Source organism: Rana temporaria, chromosome 11 (assembly GCF_905171775.1).
Source record: "Rana temporaria chromosome 11, aRanTem1.1, whole genome shotgun sequence".
NCBI lineage: Eukaryota > Metazoa > Chordata > Amphibia > Anura > Ranidae > Rana > Rana temporaria.
The window spans coordinates 23,215,110-23,236,790 of record NC_053499.1 but is presented as its reverse complement, the minus strand read 5'-3'; the positions used below and the strand labels follow the sequence as shown (position 1 = coordinate 23,236,790).

General features: G+C 45.9%; 1 protein-coding gene across 2 annotated transcripts in view; it reads right to left on the bottom strand.

Moving 5' to 3' along the window:
- Positions 1-442: 442 nt before the first annotated feature.
- LARGE2 (LARGE xylosyl- and glucuronyltransferase 2) overlaps positions 443-21,681 on the bottom strand; it is an 82,866-nt gene continuing 61,627 nt past the window's right edge. For both annotated transcript variants that reach the window (XM_040328170.1, XM_040328169.1), the window contains exons 3-15: positions 18,811-19,013; positions 17,445-17,527; positions 15,532-15,655; positions 14,024-14,195; positions 13,598-13,702; positions 12,651-12,763; positions 12,439-12,564; positions 10,703-10,855; positions 8,204-8,358; positions 7,107-7,385; positions 3,188-3,334; positions 1,210-1,405; positions 443-1,125 (exon numbers count right to left, since the gene is read on the bottom strand). In XM_040328170.1, coding sequence (XP_040184104.1) covers positions 928-1,125; positions 1,210-1,405; positions 3,188-3,334; positions 7,107-7,385; positions 8,204-8,358; positions 10,703-10,855; positions 12,439-12,564; positions 12,651-12,763; positions 13,598-13,702; positions 14,024-14,195; positions 15,532-15,655; positions 17,445-17,527; positions 18,811-19,013 — 2,054 coding nt within the window. In that variant the 3' untranslated portion in view covers positions 443-927. The remainder of the gene's footprint in view (positions 1,126-1,209; positions 1,406-3,187; positions 3,335-7,106; positions 7,386-8,203; positions 8,359-10,702; positions 10,856-12,438; positions 12,565-12,650; positions 12,764-13,597; positions 13,703-14,023; positions 14,196-15,531; positions 15,656-17,444; positions 17,528-18,810; positions 19,014-21,681) is intronic.

The window sequence follows — 21,681 nt, the reverse complement described above, 5'->3', positions numbered from 1 at the left end:
CTCAGTTGGCAACAAACTCCTTTGAAGTCAGGATATCCCAAAATACTGCACTCTGCTTCCTCTCAGCGTATTACTTGTTTAAGATTCAGCATCCCCTTCCAATTAAAGATTGAGATCCCAGCTCTGAAAAGAACCAAGCCTCCTAAAGTAAGCCGGTGCTGTGCGATTCAGTCCAACCCAACCCAGGGATATGCAATTAGCGGACCTCCAGCTGTTGCAAAACTACAAGTCCCATCATGCCTCTGACTCTGGGTGTCATGCTTTTGGCTGTCAGAGTCTTGCTATGTCTCATGTAAATCGTAGTTCTGCAACAGCTGGAGGTCCGCTAATTGCATATCTCCGCTCTAACCTATGATGAGTGACCACCCAAAAACTTTCAGAGCTGCCAGTTACACAAGGTTTCAGGTATCTCTGCAACATAAAATGCAAATTGGAAACCAAATAAGAAACGGTACATATTTTTAATCAATTTCTTAAAAAAATGTAATCAAGTATCAAGCAGGAATCCCGTCCTGTCCTCAGCACAATGTCCGACTTGATATGAATCATAAATAAATAAAATATATAACATTCTTACATCAAATCAGGATAAGTGGTCTTTCCGAAGACTTCAGTGTCTGTGACTACATATTGGCATCAGGCCTGAGATGGTGGGATTCGGCTGATTGTCTGCAGATGCCTCCGAAGGCAAGAAGAGAAAACTATGTAGTGTTGAAGCGCTCAACCGTTGCAGCCGTTCTTGACTGAGGCACGCGGATCCATAAGAACAATGCAGGTTTCCCTCTCCGGATAAGGCAGTGGAGCCAACAGGCACGGTGCGGCTCGATCCTCTCAGCTACAGCATTCAGTGTGAGCGTGGCGAGGTCCGTCTCTCAAGAGTCCTACCTCTCTATTGCAGTTAGCCAGAACAAATCTGTTTTGCTCCCATCACCGATTCCTTTCAGCTGCAATGTATTTCAGAGCTGCTGATCCGTATCTCCTGGACAAGTCCTGGTGGAATTCTTCCTTTAGTGTTTTGACGCACTCGCGATAGTTCTCGCTGGAGCGAAATTTGGAGATATCGAAGCTGGGAGCGTGAGGCATGTGGATGATGAAAGCGTTGGGCAGCACCACCAATTCATACCCCTAGATAAATGGCACAAGATATAAAACGTATTACCCCGCGAGGAGAATATAGGAGGAGATCAGGTGATAGACAAAACATTGTACCTTAGCATCCAGCTCCATGATGTGGGACACTTTGTTCCAGCCAAAGCCCAGGAAGCGCTGGTCATATTCCGGACAGTCTCGGCGGACAACCACGTATGGTTCAAAGTCCGGGGCCCAGTCAACCCGGTATGACGTAGTCGCTGTTCTCCAATTGGCATAGTTGGTTGGAGCGTGTCCTTTTTTCCACACATGGTATCTGAAGAGAGAGAGAGAGAGAGAGACAGTTTTGGGGTTACAATACATCCGATGACAGGACCTTACCCAATAGAGCTGCTGGCAAGGAATTGTGTGGAATTCCCCAAATACCAAAATACAGAGCCTGGTAGCAGCACTTCCATTTGTCGTCATCCAAACATTTTATGCGGAAAGAAGAAACATTGCAGCATCTACTTAAAAGAGGAAGTAAACCCTGATGGTGTTTACTTCTTTGTCTCCCTGCAAAAGTAAAGCATAATGGGCTACTATGCATCGCATAGTAGCCCATTATGTGACACTTACCTGCAGGAGAAGCCTACGATGTCACAGTCTTCCTCCATGGCAGCGAGTGTCCATTCACCTCTCTTCTTCCGGGGGCCACAAATGCCGGCTATGTGACTGCCGGCATGACCCCGGCTTGAAAAAGCACTTTCCCTGTGCCCTTTCAAGACGACGCATGCGCCGTTGAAGGTGTCGCTCGAGGAAATTGAAAATATCTCCAAGACTGTGTAGGTCTCAGAGATATTGCAAGCACCTACAGGTAAGACTTAATCTAGGCTTACCTGTAGGTGCAAGTTCTCCCGGAGGGTTTACAACCACTTTAACATGTATAAATTCTAAGTTGTTCTAAAGCTTCTCTTAAAGTACACCACCATATGACCAAATGTTTGTAGACACACGACCATCACAGTTATATGAGCTTTTTGGACATCCCATTCCAAAACCATGGCTAGTAATATGGCATTGGCTTTTCTTTGTGGCTGTAACAGCCTCCAATCTTCTCCACTCTCCCACTCTTTCTAGTTATCACTAGATTTTAGAACCCATCTTTGGAAATGGGCGCCCATTCAGCCAAAGCAACATTTGTGAAGTCAGGTACTAGAAGTTGGATGAGAAGATCTGGATCGCAGGCGACGTTCCAATTTCTAGTCAAAGCGAAAAAGTCTTTAGATCCGCGTAACCTATCTGATTTACGATCCGCCGCCGCAAGTTTTTGAGGCGAGTGCTTAATTCAGCACTTACCACAAAACTTGCGGCGGCGTATCGTAAATCCCCCGGCGGAATTCAAATTCCGCGGCTAGGGGGGGGACTATTCAAATCAGGCGCATCCCCGCACCGATCGAACAGCGCATTGCTTCCCCCTTCCGGAAATTTTCCCAGCGTGCATTGCTCCAAATGACGTTGCAAGGTTTCGACGTTTACGTAAATTACGTCCGGCCGTATTCGCGAACGACTTACGCAAACGACGTAAAAAATTCAAAACTCGGCGCGGGAACGACTGCTATACTTAACATAGGACACGCCGCACTTACCCCTGCTAACTTTCCGCCGGAAAAAGCTGAACGCAAACGACGTAAAAAATAAAGCGCCAGGCGGTCGTACGTTTCTGAAACGGCGTAAATGCTCATTAGCATATTTGACGCGTAAAAGACACACGGAAGCGCCACCTAGCGGCCGGCCTGGAATTGCAGCCTAAGATCCGACGGTGTAAGTCAATTACACCTGTCGGATCTTAGGGATATCTATGCGTAACCTGATTCTATGAATCAGTCGCATTGATACGACCGGCCTTGGAGATACGACGGCGTATCTCCTATCTGAATCTGGCCCAGTGACTGAGCCATAACTCCCTGAATTTACGGCACAGACTTTTTCTTAATTGCTATTTCTTTATTACTAGCAACAAAAGCACTGGGTGACTTTGGTTTATAACTAGCCCATGCAGGGAAAATAATGGTGCGACTTCACCAAAGCGTGTGCTACACATTGTGCTCAGTCTTACCGGAAGGTGTAGAGCATTCCCATATCCAGCAAGGAGAGAAGATCTGCTTTGGATTTGGGAAAGGACAGACGGTAATGCAGCGTTTCGAAGGCTGGGACAATGAGGGCCTTCTGGGTGTTAGCCATGTCCTCCTGTACTATGGACTTCCTGGAGGGGAGAAAAGCGGTTACATGGGACAAAGGCTTGACAAAATTACATTCATTGAAAAATCTGATAAGAAACCTTAGAAGGGCCTGTATACATCGGCATTTGTCCCCATAAAAGCCAATAGGCATGCAAAAGCAGTTTAGTAGGTCAAAAGGACTCAGACTGTACCTAGAAACATCTGAAAGTGATCTCAACAAAGCTCAATGAATTCTCAGCTGCACTCCTTGCTGGCATTGCCCCATTAGATTTTTGGTGCTGTGGCGGCAAAGACAGGTGGGGGTGACGCTGTTCTTCAGATGCAAGCAAGGCTGTTTGCACATCAGTAAATCAATCCAACATGTGATGTATTCAGTACAATATGAAGTAATAAAGGGGACACAACCCTTTAAATGTCACATTTTACTTTGAATAAATGTAGATATTGAGCGATATCTGGGTGTGCGAGATCCTTACTTCCAAGCAGATCTCAAACACAAGCTGAACGTATCTGAAAGCCCACGGCATCTACCCACCTACAAGACCCCGAAGGAAGACCCTGATCACATCGAATTTTGAAAATATTTCTGCAGTTTGCTATTCTGTCATTGGATTGCTGCACAAAAATAATAAAAAAAATAGTAGAAATTACATAAAATGCAAGGGCTAAAGCGAGAACACCCTTCTTCAAAACAAATGCATATATATTTATACATTTGGTTTGAAGAAGGGCGTTCTCACTTTAGCCCGAAACTTAACTTGCATATTATGTCATTTCTACTAATTCTACTATTTTTGGTTAAATAATTTTGTGTATATATATATATATATATATATATATATATATATATATATATATATAAACACACACACACACACACACACACACACACACACAGAGCAAGCCGATAAGAGCACCAAAATATTTATTCTACATCAATTTCCCAGTTAGCAAAATGAATGTGAACTGAGCGGTCAATGCTCCAAAGCTCACTACTAAGAGTTTATGTGCCAGATTCACTTTAAAGAGACACAGAAAATAATGCTAAACTTCCTTAAAAAAAATAAAGAGAAACAAAGACATAAATAAAAATGTACTATTCTAAAAAATTTCCATGCAGCCTTTAACCTCTTCCATACCGGGCAGTTATACACCCATCCATACCGGGCCTATTCTGGCACTTCTCTCCTACATGTACAAATCATAATTTTTTTGCTAGAAAATTACGCAGAACCCCCAAACATTATATATGTTTTTTTAGCAGACACCCTAGGGAATAAAACGACGGTCATTGAAACCTTTTATCTTGCACGGTATTTGCGCAATAATTTTTCAAACGCCTTTTTTTGGGGAAAAAATTGTTTCATGAATTAAAAAAATTTAAAAACAGTAAAGTTAGCCCAATTTTTTTGTAAAATATGAAATATGATGTTACACCGAGTAAATAGATACCTAACATGTCACGCTTTAAAATTGCGCACACTCATGGAATGGCGCCAAACTTCGGTACTTAAAAATCTCCATAGGCAACGATTTGAAATTTTTTACAGGTTACCAGTTTAGATTTACAGAGGAGATCTAGTGCTAGAATTGTTGCTGGCACTCTAACGCACGCGGCGATACCTCACATATGTGGTTTTAACAGCGTTTACATATGTCGGCGGGACTTGCATGTGCGTTCGCTTCTGCGCGCAAGCTACCGGGGACAGGGGCGTTAAAAAAATAAATTTTTAATTTCTTTTTTTTTTTATATATATTTATTTATTTTTTTACACTTTTTTTTTTTTTTTTATCACTTTTATTCCTATTACAAGGAATGTAAACATCCCTTGTAATAGGAATGTGTGTGACAGGTACTCTTTATGGAGAGATGCGGGGTCAATAAGACCCCACATCTTTCCTCCAGGCTGGAAAGCATGAAATCGGTGAAAAAAAATTCACCGATCTCATGCTTGTGGTTGCTTAGCAGCCGCAATCGCGGCTTTGTTTACTTACGGGGACCCGGGCGTGACGTCATCACATCGCGCCCGGGTCCTCCGACGGTCATAGAGATGACTGGTGACCATCTGGTCACCAGTCATCTCTATGCTTCCTGCGAGCGCCGGACGATTCGTTCTCCGGGCCCCCGATGGCACGGGAGAGCCCGGAGAAGCACCGGATGGCGGCGGGAGGGGGGGGGATGTCCCCTCCCACCGCCTGTAAGAACGATCTAGCGGCGGAACCGCCGCTATGATCGTTCTTACGTTGTGCAGAATCGCCGGCAGTTTAGAAGGATATCTGAATGATGCCTCTAACTGCAGGCATCATTCAGATATCCACCCGGAAAGCCCAGGACGTCATATGACGTCCACTCTGAACGGCAGAAGTTCTTTGTGGACGTCATTTTACTATGGGCCGGTAGGGAAGTGGTTAAAAGTTACGTGTTAGCTGCCACTTTTTGGCTTTGAGGTCCTGTACATACGGCCAGGATTCCTGGCAAGCTTTTCTTGCCAAGCCATGCATACAGACGGCCATTCAAAAGAACCACCGTTCTTTTGAATGGCAAGAACGCAGTGACGTCATCGACTACGACGAGGCCGGCGCTCGTCACATTCAATGCCATCGCCGACATCTTGCTACATCCTACACTATGCCTTGTATGCTACCACGCATGCATCGAAGACTCATCGAGCATGCGCGGGTTTACCTTTGGACAGGTAAGCATACAGACGACCGGTTCTCTCTGTCAGGAAACCCAACGAGAAAATAGAGAGCCGGGTTCTCTATTTTCCCGTCTGGATTCTTGGCTGTTTTCCCGACGGGAAAACTGCTAGGGAGCATACACACGGCTGGGATTCCCGGCCAAATGCTCTCCTGGCAGTTTTCCTGCCGGGAAAACTGGCCATGTGTACGAGGCTTAATGCCGCGTACACACGATAATTTTTCGGCATGTAAAAAACAATGTTTTAAAAAAATGTCATTTAAAAATGATCGTGTGTGGGCTTCACATAATTTTTCGGGTTCTGAAAAACGACAAAAAAATTAATAATTCGAACATGCTGCATTTTTTAACGACGTTTTAAACAATGTCATTTTTCGGGTTGTAAAACATGATCGTGTGTGGGCTAAAACGACGTTAAAAACCTGCGCATGCTCAGAAGCAAGTCATGAGACGGGAGCGCTCGTTCTGGTACAACTACCGTTTATAATGGAGTAAGCACATTCATTACGCTGTGACAGACAGAAAAGCGCGAATCGTATTTACTAACACGGAATCAGCTAAAGGGTGACGTCATCCGAATGGAACTTCCCCTTTATTGTGCCGTTGTATGTGTTGTACGTCACCGCGCTTTGCTAAAGCATTTTTTTTTAAACGACCGTGTGTGGGCAACGACGTTTTAATGATGAAGTTGGAAAAAACTTTGTTTTTTCCTACATGCTGAAAAATGACGGTTTTTACATGCCGAAAAATTATCACGTGTACGCGGCATAAGTGTATGTATACCCCCAACAATGGACTTCTCCTTTTGATCCCTTTTCCTGTTCTAACTATAATGGTATGTTTTATCAAGTAGTTAAAAAAAATAATCTGAAAACATCCTGTCAGAAATCTACCGGGCTCATAACTTCCTTTATTCTCCAACAACCTGATATCACCTGTGCCCAGCTTACTCCTGAACTAGTTATTTAGGTGACTTGTTTGGTGATCCATGTCATTTTGCAGGGTTTCACAACGAGATTAAAAGAAACAACATTTTCTGGAGAGTCTTCCAGACAAATAAATTTCTACACATATACTATGAATATAATACGAACCTCAGGCTGTCATACAGTCCATACATGGGCAGAAAGTCTATGTCAGACAGGAAGACGTAGGGGGTCTGTGCGTTCTTCAGCGCCACGTTTCTCAGGAGGTTCACCGGATACAGCTGGCCCTCCTTGTACACCACGTGGTAGCCAATGTTGGTCCGAGACTGCAGCACCTCAGAAGCTTGTGCGTAGCGCAGAAACTGTTGAGCCTCTGCGTCAGATAGGTACAAGGCCAGGCTCATGGGGCCCTCCCAGTGGCGGCAGATCAGTTCCAGCATCTGAAGCCTATGGGGAAAAAAAATAAAATGACTGGATCTCAAAAGGGTTGTTTCATCCAAAACCAATACTTGAATTAATGGCATCTATTGGGAGGACAAATCTTCAACTGTTGTGGGCTAAAGATCTACTTTCTGAAGTGGAAATCCAGTGAGAACCCTAAACCTGCTCTCTGCCACATTCTAAGCCTAATCTAGCTGTAAATCAAAGATTGCTGTACTTGCCTATTCTGACAGAAAGACTCAATGAACTATTACAGCCCCGTGGTCGTTCATTGAAAGCTACAAGCCGACAGCCGCTAAGGCTGCTGGACCTTATAGTTTTCCATTCACAGGCCATGTTTTTTTTTAACCTGCGTCAGATAGTCGAGGGGGGGGGGGGGGGGGGGTTGGACAAGATCCCCGCTAGCAGACACAGTAGGGATCGGGGGCCCGGCTGTTCGTAACACCTTTCACCCATATTCAGGGTGTTAGGTTATGAAAGGTAAACTTGTCGTTTAACATTTAAAGGCCATATCTTATGGGCGGCTTTACACTGCCCTGCTGCGATTTGGGCAAAGAGCAGCTAAAACACAGTGCAGTTAGCTGTGCTTTCCCATAGACTTCTATGAGATCCTGCGCTTTTGTTGCAGTTCCAGAGATCACACCAAAAATCCTGCATGCTACATCTTTGATGCACTCTCTAAAACCTAGTAGATCAAACCACAAGACTTCATAGAAGTTTATGGCAGCTAATCCGCACGAACACCGCGGGTCAGCTGTACTGTAACAAAAGCACAGTGTGAAGCGGTTTTCCCTCAAAGTGCATATCAATGGAGCCAAACCAACCTATCCATGGAGAGCTGAGCCACCAGGGTGACATCGTTAGGATCCTCTGGGGGAGTCTGATGAGGGAGGAAGGAGAGGTGGACACGGTGGGATGCCAAACGTTCTCTGCGGAAGTCATAACAGACGTCCTCCTCGTCCAGCTGTTCCAGAGCAGCCTGTGCACAAAGTCCAGAAATAACAATTGTAAATAGTGTAACCAGGCAATATACTTATGATGAAGTGTACCGGTCACATAACATATTAAAAGTGATTCTGTAGGGAAGACCTAGTGAATCTATCAATGCAGGGAAAAGCAACTGCTTTACTTACCCTCCCCACTGCACATAGCCATCTTCTTCAACCATGCTGCTCAGTTCAGCCACTGGGACAGAAGAAGCCCTGAGCCTTTTGTAATGTCCAAGCAAGGCTGAGGACTCTCTACCCCCACAATGTGACAGGACAAGTGGGTACCTAAGCAGCAAACGGCCAGACACTAGTGCTGTCATGCAAGTCACATGATCCCAAGACTCAATTCAAATGTGCAATATAAAAAAATAAATGAGGGCTGTAAACTTGGCATGGATCTAAAGGGGTAATCAGGTGTGCTGGCAAAATATACAGTAACCTCTCAGAGGCAAGTGTGTTGGTCAGCTGTTGCATTAACAAGCTTCAAGATCACCTGAGAACACAAGTGCATGGATTCCCAAGAGCGTTTGGTTGGCTACCTTAAACAGCTATGAGGCTTAACTCCAATGAGACCTGGCCATCACCTGGCCTGAGCTACGGCCAATGAGACCTCGCCATCACCCTGCCTGAGCTACCGCCAATAAGACCTCGCCATCACCCTGCCTGAGCTACCGCCAATAAGACCTCGCCATCACCCTGCCTGAGCTACCGCCAATAAGACCTCGCCATCACCCTGCCTGAGCTACCGCCAATGAGACCTCGCCATCACCCTGCCTGAGCTACCGCCAATAAGACCTCGCCATCACCCTGCCTGAGCTACCGCCAATAAGACCTCGCCATCACCCTGCCTGAGCTACCGCCAATAAGACCTCGCCATCACCCTGCCTGAGCTACCGCCAATAAGACCTCGCCATCACCCTGCCTGAGCTACCGCCAATAAGACCTCGCCATCACCCTGCCTGAGCTACCGCCAATAAGACCTCGCCATCACCCTGCCTGAGCTACCACCAATGAGACCTCGCCATCACCCTGCCTGAGCTACCGCCAATGAGACCTCGCCATCACCCTGCCTGAGCTACCGCCAATGAGACCTCGCCATCACCCTGCCTGAGCTACCGCCAATGAGACCTCGCCATCACCCTGCCTGAGCTACCACCAATGAGACCTCGCCATCACCCTGCCTGAGCTACCGCCAATGAGACCTCGCCATCACCCTGCCTGAGCTACCGCCAATGAGACCTCGCCATCACCCTGCCTGAGCTACCGCTAATGAGACCTCGCCATCCCCCTGCCTGAGCTACCGCCAATGAGACCTCGCCATCAACCTGCCTGAGCTACCGCCAATGAGACCTCGCCATCACCCTGCCTGAGCTACCACCATTGAGACCTCGCCATCACCCTGCCTGAGCTACCGCCAATGAGACGTCGCCATCACCCTGCCTGAGCTACCGCCAATGAGACCGCCATTACCCTGCCTAAGCTACCGCCAATGAGACCTCGCCATCACCCTGCCTGAGCTACCACCAATGAGACCTCGCCATCACCCTGCCTGAGCAACCGCCAATAAGACCGCCATTACCCTGCCTGAGCTACTGCCAATGAGACCTCGCCATCACCCTGCCTGAGCAACCGCCAATGAGACCTCACCATAACCAGGCCTTGCAGGAGCTTACTGCTATTAAATCTCTGCAATCGTTTGCATGAGTTGACAAATCATTTAGTAAGGGAAAGAATATAGACTGAGATTTAAATCTAACTAACAAGCTTTGGCTGCCCATTTATGGTACTTAGAATCAATAAAAAGTAGTGTTTGAGGAGACGAAGGTCAGGCTGGTTCAATTCCTTACATACAGGATAATAACTACACACCAATTATAAAGGCAATAACATAAATGTAATAAGAAGTCATTCTGTCTGAATCCCACACTATTATAAGCCGGTGAGCACTGAAAGATCATGGTATAGTGTGTGTGTGTGTGTATATGTGTGTATGTATGTATGTATGTATGTATGTATGTATGTATGTATGTATGTATGTATGTATGTATGTATGTATGTATGTATGTATGTATATATATATATATATATATATATATATATATATATATATATATATATATATATATATATATATATATATATATATATATATATATATATATATATATATATACACATATACACATACATATATACACATACATATATACAAACTGATTTTCATTCTAAGCGCCTCTGGTACGTGTCTGAGCAAGTGTATGTACATCCGACTATACAATACAGAACAGAATATAAAATGTGAGCTTGTCAGTATAAATTAGAACATGGGTCCACCTCATTGCTCTGCTCCTTGTCCACGGGGCAGCCAATCAGCTCCCGCCGCAGAAGGCTCCCATCATATTCCAAGAAGGTGAGATAGAGAGTGCGAAACAGCTCAACGTGTTTGTTCTTGACACGGAGCTTGTGGGGGGAATTCCAGTGAATCACCTGCATGGGGGAAACAAAGAACAACAATCAGAATTAAAATACTTTCCACTCACACTCTTCCCAACAAGAAACAGAAAAGACTTGTGTCTAATAAATTCATGAACTATTGCCATAATACATAGCTGGGTGTGCCAGCTTTATGGGGGCTCTGCTGCAAATCAATTTAAAGGAGCAGTCTAAACAAAAGTGGTGGGTGATGTCCATTGGGCTCAATCAGTCCACGTTTTCTTATAGCTTTGATACCAAACAGCAAAAATCCCCCGACTTGCTCTGTCCCTGGTCACCAAGTCCCATCATGCCTCTGCCTGTGAGAGTCATGCTTGTAAGTGTCAGCCTTGCAATGCCTCATGGGACTTGTAGTTTCACAACAGCTGGAGGGCCGCCTATTTGAGACCCCTACTGTAGAGTATAAAATAGATATAACATCCAGCAGGGTGAGTGGGAGGCCCTTATAATGGGCACAGCAGGCCAGGGAACTCAGCACAGAGATCTCATCAATAAGAGACCCCAAGAAAGTAATCATGTGGTTGACCTCTCCAGTATCTACCAAATTGTCCATTTCAGGAAAAAAAAAAAAAAAAATCTATTGTCTTTTTCCTTTAACCCTTTTACGCTACATGTGTGATGGCAAAAAGCTAGGCATTGATGCCCACATATATGCATCGCTGGGCAGGCCATGTTTATATGCTGGAAGCACACTCCCTGCATGATCCGAGCACAAAGACTAAGCTGCCAAAAACTGCTCTGTCCCGAGAAGACATCTGTAGCCGGCAGGACCGGCTTCCAATCATGTGACTGCTGTGACAGCCAATCACAGCTAAATCACATGATTGCTGATCCGCCCGCTCTCCTGGGCATTACACCAGGGTGGGCGGGGCAAGATGAATTACTCTATAGTTCTCCAAAACCAGTTGTCATGTAACGTTACTGAAACAAAAATAAATCTGCGCTATCCAAATGATAAGCAGCCACAAGCAATCTAGTGAAACAAGAAAGTGGTACAGTATACAAAAACAATTTTGTGGCGCTAAAATAAAAAGTGATATAATACTTATAATCTGTATCAACACCAATTAACAGTATGGTCAAGTGAAAAGTCCATGTAATAATAGTGAGTTATTGTAAATAAACTGTTGATAGATGAGTGGTTAGATGAATGTAACGTTACTGGTCTTTCCATTTTTCAGTTGGAAGAACTGGGCAGTCCTTACCCCTGGACAGAGTGGCACTCATGTCTGTTAATGCCGTTCCCTCCAAGAACCCTGTAACCCAATGCCAGTGATAACCTGCCCCCAGGGGGTGTCCATGACAGCCTGGGCTCACAGGATATGGGTTGAATGACACTCTGGAAGAAGACTGGCTCTAGAATAGATCACGGTGCAGAAAATCTGCCGAGGATAGTGTTGGGGAAATGGCGAGTACGGCAGCAAGAGATTTTTATTTACATGCCAGAATACAAAATGACATAAAGAATGTTATAGTAATAATGATATAAACAATTAGTAGCAGGAGAGAAGAAGATGCTATGCAGAATGGAGAGGAACAAGGAAGGGTGAAGGGGGCACAACCCATGGGGCTCTCACCTTGAGGTCGGCCAGCTCACTGTAACACTGCTCAGAGCGCGTGTGGTCAGACAGCTGCACATTCCAGTAGCAGGGAAGTTGATAGACCAGGCTGGGGGAGCTCTTTATAACTGCGTTGAATATATCCTGGATGGGAGAAATGGATCCGCCAATCATATAGAGGATAATGGGAGTGAGTGCAGACAATGCAGCCATCACCTTATTCTTCTTACCTGGTCAGCGAGGGAGGTGCTCAGCATATTCATCAACTCCCTCTCTGCCGTCACACGCCACGTCTCCTCCCAGCCAATCAGACGCAACTTGTCCAGGAGCAACAGGATGACCCCTGCGGAAGAGATGGACGTAAGCTGCCTCTATATGGTAAGTGGTGGGGGGGTTGGGTAAACCACATGCTGATGAGATCAGTGCCTGATGTTACAACGGTAAAAATACCAACCTCTATCCTGCAAGCCATTTGACATGCGTGGTTTTGTATTTGAAGGCCTGATGAGGGGATCATTTCTTGAACCCCAAAACATTTGGCTTCCCTTTTTAAATATTTTATGTTGATCCTATACTGGAATAAAATTGTATCTGGGCCATCAATATGTGGTGTGGTGCTTTAACCTCATTAGATCTGCTGTTTTGCACTACAAACCAAGAAACTCTGGGGTGTAGAGGCTGACAAGTCCAGCAAACCGACCAATGAGAGAGTCTCTCTCTCTCAGAAGCTGAACGTCGGTGCGGCTCTATACGGCGCCTGCGCACCGACGTTCGGTTACTTTCGGCAACTCGTGACGCACTGTATGCGACGGTCGGAAGTCTGTCAATCAAATGGGAACGCCCAGTCCCGCAGACCATACCCGGAAGCCGTGGAGAACATCTATCTCTAAAATGGTAAGTACTGCATTGATTTAAAAAAAAAACACCCGATTGTGCTTCCCACAATTAGCCTCAATCTAATGTTAAAAATTTGTTTTTCGGGTGAACCCCCGATTTAAAGCACTGAAGCCACTAAAATGACAGCCAGGCAATGAACCTTTTTTTAAAGGGTGAGGTTAGAAGGCAACCTACAAATTCTCTCATGAAGGAATTCCCCTTTAAACAATATAATGGTGAGAACATACGTATTGGTGAAGCTGCACTGGCAGACACTGGGCATAAATAAAATGGAACTTACCTGTATTGAAGCCGCGGCCCAGCGCTGGCCAAGGTTTGTGGTTCTTCCAGAGATTTCCCAGATACCAGTCACTCTGATTCTCCACTAAACCCAGAACCTGGTCCCCTGTCACCAAAACACAAAGACAAAGATGTAAGTGGAACTACAACATTTCCAGCACTGGGTGGTGTGGGGGGGAATCTTGGAACCCATCAGTGGCCCCATTAGAAAGGATTCCTGTGTGGTCTCCAGAAAAGGAAGGGAGCAGAGAGAGGACACAGATGGCAATAAAAGCACATCAGAGTGGGAAACAGATAAACCTCCATCAGGACTATTGCTGTGCTCCTTTACAGAAGGTACACAACAGCAGGAGAGCTTGGTCATGGTGAGAGACGACATGAAAACCTACGTCCTGTACAGGACAAGCAAAGGGCCTCCAGGACTTACCTGTGAACCTTCTAAAGATGGCCCACAGCTCAGCGATGTCCGTGGCAAACGTGATGTCCGTGTCCAGGACAATGACCTTCGACAGGTCGGACGGCAGTGCTTTGGTCAAGGTTAGTTTCATTAAGCCGTATATTCCAGAGTAATGTTTATTGGGGATCCAGGAGACCTCCGGCTGGGAAGAGACACAAAGATTAAGTATTACCAGATTTCTCCTAGCAAATTCAAAATATAAACTTCATATATATAAGCTTTTAGGAGCGATTCTCTTTTTATTATTTTTATTTATTATTATTATTATTATTATTATTATTATTATTATTATTATTATTACAGGTACTTTTATAGCACCATCAGTTTACACAGCGTACATATATATTGTACAGTCACATCAGTCCCTGCCCTTGATGAGTCCCGGTTCACATTGATGCTACTTTGAAATCACGCTACTTCACTTGAAGTGGCGCGATTTCATAGTAGCAAGGTCAGCGCGATTTCAGGTGCTACTTGATAGACCTCTGTGCGGCTTCATCCACAGATGTCTATTGAAATCGCACCTGAAATCGGCAAAAGTAGTGCAGGAACTACTTTTGCAAAATCCGCGTGGTGCTGAAAAATCATTGTCGCACCGATTGGAACAGGGCCATTGCCTCCAATAGGCTGCGACTTGTCATGCGATTTGATCACTTAAAATCGCTCCAATGTGAACCTAGGCTGAAAGAGCTTACAATTGAAAGGTCGCTAACTCATATTCATACATACACATTAGAGCTTCATGGATTAAATCCCTCACTGGGATGGGGGAAATTGTGCCCATCGTTTGGTGTCATTGGAGGGGGGAATGGTGCCCATCGTTGGTGTCATTGGAGGGGGGAATGGCGCCCATCGTTGGTGTCATTGGAGGGGGGAATGGCGCCCATCGTTGGTGTCATTGGAGGGGGGAATGGCGCCCATCGTTGGTGTCATTGGAGGGGGGAATGGCGCCCATCGTTGGTGTCATTGGAGGGGGGAATGGCGCCCATCGTTGGTGTCATTGGAGGGGGGAATGGCGCCCATCGTTGGTGTCATTGGAGGGGGGAATGGCGCCCATCGTTGGTGTCATTGGAGGGGGGAATGGCGCCCATCGTTGGTGTCATTGGAGGGGGGAATGGTGCCCCATCATTGGTGGGAATTGTGCCCCATCATTGGTGTCAGTGAATACATTAGTGCCCCAAGGGATAAAAGCAAGCAATGGGCTGCATCCAGAAGTGACACCCTCGGTTTTAGGGAATTTCAGACACAAACTACAGGAAGTAACTCACAAACCACCACCTAGTAACCCCCCCCCCCACACACACACACACACACACACTGACCTTTCATTTATTAAAAGAAAAGAAAAAAAGGTGTTGCCCATAAACAGCCAATGAGGTGCCTGCTGTCCATTCTGCACTATAATAATATCTGGAATCTGATTGGCTGCCATGGATAAAGCGGTCACATATCTATGCAGTGATGTCTGGATGTGGTACCTTGAGGTCGCTGGCATTATAGAAGCTGATATAAAGGGACGGAACCATCCAGGTCTGGAACAGATTCCCCAAAATGCGCAGAGCCACGGAGTCTGTGATCAGGTGGAAGTGAAGCGGGTTCCTCCTGTGAAGGGGAGACATGAAAACAAAACCCCGGGATCAGAAATCTGAGATCTACACAATATTTTCCTCCTTCCTCCATCACTGAACCCCTCGGCCGGCACAGAAATGTGAGGAGGATAAAATGTCAGCCTGTCTCATCGCTCACAACGGCCGCAGCTGAGAAGTTCATTAAATACTTCCCTGCGGCGTTCTTCTCTCATTATTGTCAACTTTAATTTCATCATCCGACTCTTCCAGAAAGAGCCAACAAGTCCTAGGAGACCAGACGGTCCAGGTAGGAGTACTGAGCATGCTCACTGCGTGCCTTGTACTGGCGCTGCAGAAATCTCCCAGCATGCCTCACACACACTCCTCAGATCTGTACACAACACACAACCTTCTATATACAGATCTGTACACAACCTTCTATATACAGATCTGTACACAACCTTCTATATACAGATCTGTACACAACACACAGCCCTCTATATACAGATCTGTACACAACCTTCTATATACAGATCTGTACACAACCTTCTATATACAGATCTGTACACAACCTTCTATATACAGATCTGTACACAACCTTCTATATACAGATCTGTACACAACCTTCTATACACAGATCTGTACACAACACACAGCCTTATATATACAGATCTGTACACAACACACAGCCTTCTATATACAGATCTGTACACAACACACAACCTTCTATATACAGATCTGTACACAACACACAACCTTCTATATACAGATCTGTACACAACACACAGCCTTCTATATACAGATCTGTACACAACACACAACCTTCTATATACAGATCTGTACACAACACACAACCTTCTATATACAGATCTGTACACAACACACAACCTTCTATATACAGATCTGTACACAACACACAGCCCTCTATATACAGATCTGTACACAACCTTCTATACACAGATCTGTACACAACCTTCTATACACAGATCTGTACACAACCTTCTATATACAGATCTGTACACAACCTTCTATACACAGATCTGTACACAACCTTCTATATACAGATCTGTACACAACCTTCTATACACAGATCTGTACACAACACACAACCTTCTATATACAGATCTGTACACAACCTTCTATATACAGATCTGTACACAACCCTCTATATACAGATCTGTACACAACACACTGCCTTCTATATACAGATCTGTACACAACCTTCTATATACAGATCTGTACACAACCTTCTATATACAGATCTGTACACAACACACTGCCTTCTATATACAGATCTGTACACAACACACAGCTGCTGAGCTTTTGGTGAAATTTTCCATTTTTTTTACCCTCTTGCTGATCCATATTTTGATTACTGGATTTTATATACAGATCTGGACACACTCCCTCTAGTGGCCATTCATTTATCAGGTGAGAATTCACCAGCAACATATCATTTATCAGAATTCAGGAGGACTGACCTTCTGGGAAGGTCACACAATAGGTGGCTGTTGCGTTTGCTTTTTCTGTCCCTGGGTATAATTTAGATGATATGTTTGGGATAAATAAAGGAATTATATTTAAAACCGTTGTGAATAATATGTAATAAACTAAAAAGCAGAGGAGCGACACTTTTTGTAGCTGCTGACTTTTAATAAACATAAAAACACTGGAACTCCCCTTTAATATTCCTTTAAGACCTTTATTATTGTTGCCCAATAAAGGCACGGAAGCGCTAACCCTTCCCTGCTCCATCCAATAGGATAAAATGTTGGGCATTAGCTGCACTTCTGATGGAAGGTATGAGGCAGAGGACTACCTACCTGTGGAACAATATGGACTTCACCAAAGTCACCACATCCCTACTACTGTTGTGGCCGGCACAAACAATAGCGACGTGAATAAGCTGAAAGAGAGGCAAAGAGACGCGGGCGTTCAGTATGGATGGCAAAACCTACATTCTTCATGCACACAAGTACCCAGAGGAGCCCACCAGCGCCACTGAACTTGTCTTCTGAAAATGTTAGTTGCCTGGCTATTAAAGAGTGAAATGAGGACCCCTGATCAGTATACTTGTTTATGGATGGCAACTGAGAAATATGGCAGCCAATGGAAAGCTTAACAGCCAGGCAAACAAGCATTTTCAGAATTTGGCAATAGTGGCCCATATGACACCCGAAGCCACATATTTCAAACACAAGGCCTTGTCATGTGTACCCAGAATGATGCAGGGGGGGGGGGGGGGGGGGTCTGCATTCCGCCACATCCAGCTCTCACTCTCCACTCCTGCTTCTCGCTGTCACTTGTAAACACAGAAACCTATACAGGGAGGTACTGGAGTCAGGCCAGATAGAAGAGAACAGAGATGTAAGGAAGCTCTTCTAGGGGGAGGGGGTTTGGAGTTGTGCACTGCATAGCGTACCACTAAACCCTGCACTCGGCACAAAACACACTCCTGAACCCTGCATGCAACACGCCCCTGAACCCTGCACTCGGCACGCAACACCCCCCTGAACCCTGCACGCAACACACTCCTGAACCTGGGCATGCAACACACTGCTGAACCCTGCACTCGGCACGCAACACACCCCTGAACCCTGCACTCGGCACGCAACACACCCCTGAACCCTGCACTCGGCACTCAACACACCCCTGAACCCTGCACTCGGCACTTAACACACCCCTGAACCCTGCACTCGGCACGTAACACACCCCTGAACCCTGCACTCGGCACTCAACACACCCCTGAACCCTGCACTCGGCACGTAACACACCCCTGAACCCTGCACTCGGCACGTAACACACTCCTGAGTTGTTTTTGTTTTTTTACACCCCCTGTCCCAAGCAGTAGTTTCCTCTAAAGGACATCTCACATTTTCACCTACTGTGAGTGTTGGGGATACTTCTCAGCCAGTCAACAAATATCTACTAGAATCCTAGAAGACAGCTTCCACCTAAGGTTTCCAGAACAGGTATTTTGAATCATGACCGGTCATCTTAACCTAGATTATTGATTGCTAATAGTTTTTCTTCACTATTGGCCGTTTGGTCCACTCCTAAATGAATGATGAGTAAATTCTTCTCTAGCGCTGTGGGGGCTTGTAGTGGGAAAGCACAGGACATCACTGAATGGTTAGCAGAAGAAGATAAGCGGCGGCGGCAATGAACGCCAGACGTAGGATCACTCACCTCGCATTTCTCCGTCAGACTCCTCTGAGAACACTGACTGCTGTTGTCTCCGTCTGTTCCCTGATCTTCACCTCTCAGCTCCACCAACTGCAGGCGCAGCCTTCGGTTCTCCTCCTCGGCCTCCTGAAGGCGGGCTTCCAAATCCTGATGGGAGGCGGCTCTGGGGGGAAGATGTGGTGCGGCAACCCCTGGGGACGGACCATCTGAAAGGGGCAATACAAAGCTCAGACACACATGGCTGCACAATGGAAAATCTGACCTTATATCTATATTCTATAGCAGGGGTGTCAAACTGGCGGCCCTCCAGCTGTTCCGAAACTACAAGTCCCATCATGCCTCTGCCTGTGGGAGTCATGCTTGTAACTGTTAGCCTTGCAATGCCTCATGGGACTTGTAGTTTTGCAACAGCTGGAGGGCCGCCAGTTTGACACCCCTGTTCTATAGTATTCTATAGAGTGCACACTTCACTTACACATATGAAAAGTAAGAGAGGGGAAATCTTCCAATAGGGACACTAGTTCTGGTGACCTGGGGGGCCCCAAGGGGTTCCCTTAAAGTGTTTGTTAGCCAAAAAAATAAGGGGGGGGGGGGTACTGTTCCCTCAAAACATGTTATACAGCACAGTGCTTGTGCTGTGTCATTTGGCCCCCTGTATCACCTAAAATACCTGGCTGATCCTGCCTGGCTATGCCCTCACCTCTGTAAACTGACCACGGTATAGCATGGATGCTGAGCCCCGACACAGTGGTCAGTTTACTTTCCTCCGTCACTCTCCGGCTCTCCTCTGTCCTCTCCCCTCTCCCCTCTCTGCCTGTCAGCTCCATCGACTCAACGATTCTCCCCTCCTGGTGCAATCTAATCTATAATATAAGCATGCCACCCACTCCTTTGTTTAACACTTTGTGCCCCTGAGCATGTGCTGTATAAAAAAAGATGCCGATTATACCGTATATCCGATTGTCTACCGGCGCTCACGAGACTCCTCGTATCTCGAGAACAGAGGAGTCACGTGAGCGCCAGGAGACACTGCGATATACGGTATAACCTTCTTTTTTATACAGCACAGGTAGATAGCGTTGCATATCAGAGGGGGTGGCATGATTATCATACAGTGTGTTAACAACCACTTAAATTTGCAGGGATTTCCTCTCATTTCCTGTTTTGGCTATGGGACAGGAAGGGAAATCTCCCAATGACACTCCCTTATGCTATCAAAAAAAAAAAAAAAAAAAAGTTTTGCCTATAGCAATTTAAACTATAATGGTTTTATTTCACAATTTTTTTAATATATTTAACTGAGGTTTTTATGGTTTCGACGTGAACGTAAATTACGCCCAGCCCCATTCACGGACGGCTTACGCAAACTACGTAAAAATTAAAAAAAATCGACGCGGGACCGACGTCCATACTTAACATTGGCTGGGCCAGCTTTTTGTTGGACTAACTTTACGCCTGAAAACGCCTTACGTAAACGGCATATCTTTACTGCGACGGGCAAGCGTACGTTCGTGAATAGGCGTATCTCGCTGATTTACGCATTCTAGGCGTAAATCAGCGTACAAGCCCCTAGCGGCCGGCCTAAATAGACAGCTAAGATACGACTGCGCCCGCCGTCGTATCTTAGCTAGATTTAAGTGTATCTCAATTTGAGAATACACTTACATTTACGACGGCGCAGATTCAGAGTTACGACGGTGTATCTACTGATACGCCAGTGTAAACCTCTCTGAATCTGGCTAACAGAGATTTTAGTTTTAGGCTAAACTTTAAAAATTTGTCTTAGAACATCATCATTCTTGCCTAGGCGAGAAATCAGAAAGTGTGGGGCTGGGCCCTCCCGAAAGGGAAATCGTTTTCTCAATCTTGCATTTCACGCACAAGCATATTTTTCAAAAACAGAAAATGTTACGTTTTGAATAATAGGTCTGTACGCATGCAAATGTGAGTGGCGGTGTTTACGCATGCATAGCCACGTACCGTTTTTTGTGATGTAGGTCTATGGGAAAAAACGTGCTGCAGCTGTAGCTTACACCTATTATACCAACCTGGGTCTGTACAACTCCGATCCTCTACTCCTGGGGTGCACCGCCAGTGCTCTAGGCCCCTCCTCTTCATCGGGTGCCCCCATAGAAAGCCGCTTTCCCTGGGGGACTCGCTTTCGAAACCTGTACTGCGTCCATTGACACAAACAATGTACCGCTCTCATGTCACTGGATTCGATTTGCATCAGCGAGAGCCGATGGCTCATGCTGCTATCAATCTGTCCAATGAGGAGAGAGAAAGCAGCTGGAGCCACTGCACTCGTGCACATCACTGTATCGGGTTCACGTAAGAAAAATGGGGGGGATGGGGGTCTGGGGGGAGCTGCAGCACAGAAGGTTTTTCACCCTAATACATAGAATGCATCTTGAAGCGGATGTGCCACTAAAATAAAATATTAAAAGCCAGCAGCTACAAATACTGCAGCTGCTGACTTTTAATATTAGGACACTTACCTGTCCTGGAGTCCAGCGCCGTCCGCAGCAGTGGACGAGCGATCGCTCGTCACTCTGCTGCTCCCCCCGCCATCCTCAGTGGGGGAACCAGGAAGTGAAGTGCTCCGGCTTCACTACCCGGTTCCCTACGGCGCATGCGCGAGTTGCGCTGCGCCGCTGATTGGCTCCCGCTGTGCTCTGGGAGCCGAGTGTTCCCAGAGCACAACGGGGGGAGGACGGGAAGTGACGTTCTGCCCGCAGTTTACCCGAAACTGTGTGGCCAGAAGTGGGTGCAAATACCTGTCTTTAGACAGGTATCTGCACCCCCCTCCCCCCTGAAAGGTGTCAAATGTGACACCGGAGGGGGGGAGGGTTCCGATCTTTAATATGTTTCCTC